Source organism: Triticum urartu, chromosome 5A (genome assembly GCF_056163025.1).
Source record: "Triticum urartu cultivar PI428250 chromosome 5A, HENAU_Tu73, whole genome shotgun sequence".
NCBI classification, from domain to species: Eukaryota; Viridiplantae; Streptophyta; class Magnoliopsida; order Poales; family Poaceae; genus Triticum; species Triticum urartu.
In genome coordinates, this window is record NC_141877.1 from 36,918,490 (window position 1) to 36,925,594 (window position 7,105).

Sequence of the window (7,105 nt, forward strand, 5' to 3'; positions counted from 1 at the left end):
TCAAAGTGCCGATACAATATATATTGTGTTTTTACAATATAGAATGATGACAATAACAATAATAGTATGTTTTTATTACAACCATCTGATGGATGTAAACAAATAAAATATCTAAATGGAGTCAATTGACTAGTCAAAGTCCCTGAACATGTCGGCGGCGTATTCGGTCATCATATTCTCCGTGTCCATGGAGTCCTGCGATATATGGAATTCCTTGTTGTTACTTGGTGCTCCTCGAACATCCTGTGAACAACCAGCTTCCTTGTTGTTATCAGGTTGAAGATTGAAGTGAGCTTCATATCTTGCTCCTTGGGCAGGTCTGTTACGTCCCATGGATTGCAGGTAGAGGTTTACCAAATGTCTTGGGGTGCGGCATTTTTTGGTGACATGCTTGTAGCATCCACATTTTTGGCAAAGTTTAGTTTTATCAAACTTATTCTTTGTTATGCCCTTCCCCTTGTCTGAATTTTGTGGCTTGTTTTTCTTGTTGTGGTTGCTCTTACCCTTGAAGTTCTTGTTTTGGCCTTTGAAAGAACCATTGAACTTGGTATTTTTCTGAAAATTTGCATGTACTTCAGGCAGAGGAGTGGCCCCAACTGGGCGTTGATTACTATTCTTTAGCAGAAGTTCATCGTGTTTCTCAGCCTGGAGGAGCACATGTATAAGTTCAGAGTAAACTGTATAATTGCGGGCACGATATTGTTGCTGTAGGATCCTGTCAGCTGGGAGCATAGTGGATAGAGTCTTTTCTATCTTATCTGCTTCTGTAGGCTCCTTCTCGCAAAACTGCAACTTTGAACAAATTTTATGAACCTCATGATTATAAGCTCCGATCGATTTGAAATCTTGGAGTCTTAAATGGGTCCACTCATGACTAGCCTCAGGAAGTATAACTGCCTTTTGCTGTTCATATCTAGTCTTAAGTGATTGCCACATATTGCTTGGAGATTCCTCCATCAAATATTCAAATTTCATATCTGGATGGATATGGTGCCTTATTATGTATAAAGCAGCATATTGTTGTTGTTCGGTTAATTGTGCAATTCCCTCTTGGGGAGGGTCTGCAGGAGGTATGAGTGCAGCTGCAATTCCACGGGATGAAAGATTGATTTTAACATCCATAGCCCATGTAGGATAGTTGTGTCCGTCGAGCGCAAGCTCTTCAAATTCTTTGACGGTCATTTTGTCCTACAAGATTGAGAACCAGATAATCGATCAATTTACTTGTATGTAAATTAAAATCATCATGGTCATGTTGTAATAAATTTTGCAACTGTTGTGAATTCAAGTAAAGACTTGAACTTTGTTTAGATTATATAAATATTTGCATATTAATTCTATTCGAATTAAGTCTATTTTTGTGCTACATAGGCATTTTTGGACTTAATTGATGGCGAATTAATATTTCAGTTGCAAGAATAAATGATTTTCAATTGCAAAATAATATTATTGTACCATTTGTACATGTTATAGGGATTGCAAATTGCAAACACATTGAACATATAATGATTTATAGAAATAATATGGTCTAAACATCAATACACAATTTAATTGAGTACAATATATAATCACATCGAGATACAAGGTCTAAAACATGACAAGTACTTAATTACAGCACTAGTAGTTGAACCTATCTGCGAATTCCCAAATTTACGGGGCTAAAACATGACAAACACTAAATTAGTACTAGTAGTTGGACTAATGCACGAAATCCCCATAATATAAGGATTTTTCTGCAATCTAGCCTATAACCCGTTGGTTTTTTTTTCTGGTCGTTGCAACATGGGCCACAGCCCACGAGGCCTTTCGGCCCAGGCCCATGGCGGCGCCACTGATGGAGACATCGAGCGGATAAGGGGGACGGGAGGTGGGCCGGTTGGGGTCAATTCCCCCCATTCCACCGCCACCTCCACGGGATCCCGCCGGCTGCCGCCGATGGCGCCCAGCGCCGGCGATCTTCAGGAGGAGGACGCCCCCCCCCCCCGCAGCGTAGCCGGGGAGGTGGAGGCCTGCAGGGGCCCAGGAGCCGGAGCGGAGGCCGGGGCGGTGCTGCTCCAGCGCCGCCGCGAAACGACGAAGGATCCGACGAGCCGCCGGTGGAGGCGTTCGCGGGCTTGCCGGGGGCGGAGGCGGCGGAGATGCTGGGGCCTTGGAAGACGACGCCGCTTCCTCGATCTTCACGCCGGTGGCAGTGTTGAGGTCGGGGATGGGGGCGCCGGGTTCGTCGATCTCCGCCGGCGTGGTTGCCTCCGGCTTCACAACGGAGTTGAGCTACTGCTCCTCCTCTTCGTTCGGCGTCACCTCCCACTCCATCATGGCGGGCACAAGGCCATATCCTGGAGGGGCGAAGTGCTCCTCGTCTTCGTCAGCGGGCGTCGACGTTGGGAGGTCCGGGTAGGCGAGCGGCTCATCGATGACCTCCGGTTTCGGTGGTGGAGTGGCCGGCGGTGGAGGGCACGACCCGTACCCGTGCACGGGGCAGAAATCGCGGGCAGTGCAAGGGCCATATCCGTGCACCGGACAGAAGGCCATGCCTGCATTCATGCCATTGCCGAAGAAGACCCCCTGCGGTGGCGGGGCCTGGGCGGCGTCGAAGAACTCCTCCTTGCCCAGGAACGAGGCTGCTGCCTCGGCGGGAGCCCAGTCCATTAGCGGAGCGACGAAGGCCGGCATCGGGGGTGCTTGGTAGGCGTGGTGGACGACGGCAGATGGGTTGCTTGGTCCTGCCTGCTCTGCGGCGGCGGGGCCAGGGTGATCCTGACGACCACGACGACCACGGCGGCCATTGCCTGGGCCCCAATGGCGAGGAGCACCAGCACTGTGGCGTCTGGCAGATCGACGGATCTCCCATCCAATGAATCAAACAAGGGCAGAGGCGATTCTATGCAGGTTCATCCCTGCCATCTTACCTTCTCGTCTCTTTTTGTTCGTGCTCTGTTGGTCGAGGCTAGCGTGGCTGATAACGTATAAAGATTTGATGGAAAACTTGTGTTCTATTGATTCTGGGCAAAGCCCTATTTATACAAGGATTTGGGGCGCCTCCGGAGAGGCGTCCGTTTACAACGGGCGCCCGTGGCGCGAGAAGACGCCCGTACGGACGTTCGCGTCCATACGGCGCTTTGGACACACGCGACGCCTCTTAGTGCTAATGACTTTGCTTTATTCTTAACATGGATGTAATTTTTTACTTCTTGTGTTCTTTGTACTAACTTGACAGTTGATGAATAGATAGGAAGTTTTCTCGCAAAAAAACACATGTTACCTAAGTAAAAGAGAAAAGTTTACTAATGAGTATCTAGAGGGTTTTCTTTTTACCATGCTGGTATATAGTGGGCAGGGCCACTGCTCCGTGATCGAGAAGAGGAGAGCCTCAAATACTATGTTACAATGGTAATCCAAGTACTATTATACATTATGTCCAAAAGATTATTAAATATGTGAAAAAAATCTTAGTTAGCAGAGAAGTCTATAGCACAGACCAATATCGTGTATTGCCTGTCTCCCACCGATAAATATCATACATGTTGTACTAGATCCTACTAAATAGATTTTATATATAATTTTGTGAACAATGTTTTATCCTAGAAACTAGCAGGAGCTCTTGTATACACCGGATGAAACCAATATTGTTCCAGATGAGCATATCAAACCATCAAATCTTGTTTATGAGAAGTACACTTGCAAGCATTTTCATGTTCATCAGTGATTAATATAAATGGTGATATCTAATACGGACCATGCACATGTTATCACGTTATTATTGAACCCACATTGCAATAAACATTTCCCCATGATTTGATTTGTAATGTACTAGTTTCTATAATTATATGTGCCTAAAAATACACAAGAAAATCACTATTAAGATATTAACAGACCTAAGTTTTAGAGGTATCCAACATGATTAATGTTTTTAAAATATAAATGAACACACACACATGTATACACTATATAACTTATGTAATTATGAAAATGATTCAAAATTGTTGTTATAACAAATAGGTTAAAATTTAGTATTCCAGTAATTACATTACAACCATATAAAAATCACTATATTTAATATTTGATTATATTATTATATGGTAAATTATAACACATAGGCATATAAATCATGATAAAAATAATTTTAGAAAATATAAAAGTTTAGTATAAAAATATTGATGCAACATCAGAAAAATGTTGAGCATTACAAATCAAAACGAGCTTCACAACTATTGTATTATGAGAAGATGGATTTACTAATATAAAAACTAACTCTTTTTTTCCTTAATGATGTATCTTTCCTACAAATTAATTTTTATTCACTAATATATCATCATAAGAAATTCGGAGATCTCCTGTAAACTAATAAAGAAAAATAAATGGAGTAAGTAATCAGGAAGTTCACATCATAACAGAAAATAATAATTGAGAAAATAATTAATAAATTCATATAAAAAGTGCAGTTATTATCTTCTTCCCGCAGTTACATGCCTCTTTTGGAAGCATGAAAAGGTTATGCCTAGTAGCCCAGTTTAACTACGCCAAACATTTTTGATATGTCGAGGCACATTTTGAAGCTACAAATTAAAAATTAATAAATATTTGTTCTTAGTTCATTTGGGTGATGCATATGTGGCATGAAACTGGAAAACCAAATATCATAAATAAGTTGTGAAACACTTTACTCGAAAATCATGAATATAAGTCGTTTAGTTGCATCACAGAACTGTAGCATTATGTCAAATTCAAGGCCTTAGCTTGGACCCAAAGGGAGTGTAAATTTTTAAAATTATGCATTATGACTTGAAAATTCCTAGAGATACACATGGATATGCAAATTAAATTTACTTGTTTTCCATCACGAAAAACTTTCATTTCGTTCAAACATCTAATGCAGGACTGCAATGGTAGAGCTATAAAAAAATTGTTGGGCGGACCAAGCTAAAAAAGAACACAAAAAGTTCCAATTTCCGAATCATTGGCATTAATCAGCCGTTCCCATTTGCTACAAGATCAAGTGAGCAGTCTTAACATGAGTGCGCCTGGTGATTCAAAAGGGTTTTTTTCCTGCCTGGCATTATGAAAGAAAATGGCTTTTCTACCATGATGATTACCTACACATTTGCTTACAGCCTCTAGAATGAAGAAAGTGCAAAACATGGGACAAGTGTGGCCGGAGATTACTCAAGAAAGATGTGGAAAGCTAATCTGGAACTCCCCTATGCCGACTAAGGTGAGAATTTTTGTATGAAGAGTAACCTGTCCTGTTTGATTTGGTGCCATAGTGGACTGTATTAGGGTATCTACAGCCAGGCACCCCAAACTGTCCCCAAACTCCAGGACGGACGAGCCAATCACTGTCCGGTCGTGAAAAAACAACCCAGACGGGCGCCTTAAACCTTCCTCAAATGCCCATGCCATCCGGCGCCCCTCATATCCAACCCAAATATAGGGCGGATATTGTTGGGGAACGTAGCAGAATTTTCAAATTTTCTACGCATCACCAAGATCAATCTATGGAGTCATCTAGCAACGAGGGAGAGGGGAGTGCATCTACATACCCTTGTAGATCGCGAGCGGAAGCGTTCAAGAGAACGGGGTTGATGGAGTCGTACTCGTCGTGATCCAAATCACCGATGACCTAGCGCCGAACGGACGACACCTCCGCGTTCAACACACGTACGGTTGGGAAGACGTCTCCTACAACTTGATCCAGCAAGGGGGAAGGAGAGGTTGATGGAGATCCAGCAGCACAACGGCGTGGTGGTGGAAGCAGCGGCGATCTCGGTAGGGCTTCGCCAAGCTTAGCGAGAGGGAGAGGTGTCACGGGAGAGAGAGGGAGGCGCCAGGGGCTAGGGTGCGGCTGTCCTCCCTCCCCCCACTATATATAGGACCCCTAGGGGGGCGCCGGCCCTAGGAGATGGGATCTCCAAGGGGGCGGCGGCCAGGGGGGTGGAGTGCCCCCCAAGCCAAGTGGGGCGCCCCCCACCCCTAGGGTTTCCAACCCTAGGCGCAGGGGGTGGCCCAAGGGGGGCACACCAGCCGGCTAGGGGCTGGTTCCCCTCCCACTTCAGCCCATGGGGCCCTACGGGATAGTTGGCCCCACCCGGTGGACCCCCGGGACCCTTTCGGTGGTCCCGGTACAATACCGATTACCCCCGAAACTTTCCCGATGGCCGAAACTTGACTTCCTATATATAAATCTTCACCTCTGAACCATTCCGGAACTCCTCGTGACGTCCGGGATCTCATCCGGGACTCCAACAACTTTCGGGTTACCGCATACTAATATCTCTACAACCCTAGTGTCACCGAACCTTAAGTGTGTAGACCCTACGGGTTCGGGAGACACGCAGACATGACCGAGATGACTCTCCAGTCAATAACCAACAGCGGGATCTGGATACCCATGTTGGCTCTCACATGCTCCTCGATGATCTCATCAGATGAACCATGATGCCGAGGATTCAATCAATCCCGTATACAATTCCCTTTGTCAATCGGTACGTTACTTGCCTGAGACTCGATCGTCGGTATCCCAATACCTCGTTCAATCTCGTTACCGGCAAGTCACTTTACTCGTACCGTAATGCATGATCCCGTGATCAACCACTTGGTCACATTGAGCTCATTATGATGATGCATTACCGAGTGGGCCCAGAGATACCTCTCCGTCATACGAAGTGACAAATCCCAGTCTCGATTCGTGCCAACCCAACAGACACTTTCGGAGATACCCGTAGTGTACCTTTATAGTCACCCAGTTACGTTGTGACGTTTGGCACACCCAAAGCACTCCTACGGTATCCAAGAGTTGCACAATCTCATGGTCTAAGGAAATGATACTTGACATTTGGAAAAGCTCTAGCAAACGAACTATAGGATCTTTAAGCTATGCTTAGGATTGGGTCTTGTCCATCACATCATTCTCCTAATGATGTGATCCCGTTATCAATGACATCCAATGTCCATAGTCAGGAAACCATGACTATCTTTTGATCAACGAGCTAGTCAACTAGAGGCTCACTAGGGACGTGTTGTGGTCTATGTATTCACACATGTATTATGATTTCCGGATAACACAATTATAGCATGAACAATAGACGATTATCATGAACAAGGAAAT

General features: G+C 44.7%; 1 protein-coding gene and 1 pseudogene across 1 annotated transcript; both read right to left on the bottom strand.

Annotated features, from left to right (window-relative positions):
• Window positions 1–129: 129 nt before the first annotated feature.
• LOC147967792 (uncharacterized) lies at window positions 130–1,182 on the bottom strand. The gene has a single exon (XM_087522550.1). It carries the CDS (start codon window positions 1,180–1,182, stop codon window positions 130–132), a length of 1,053 nt encoding a protein of 350 aa, XP_087378676.1.
• A 543-nt stretch (window positions 1,183–1,725) lies between these two features.
• On the bottom strand, window positions 1,726–3,271 carry LOC147967793 (uncharacterized; annotated as a pseudogene).
• Window positions 3,272–7,105: the final 3,834 nt, after the last annotated feature.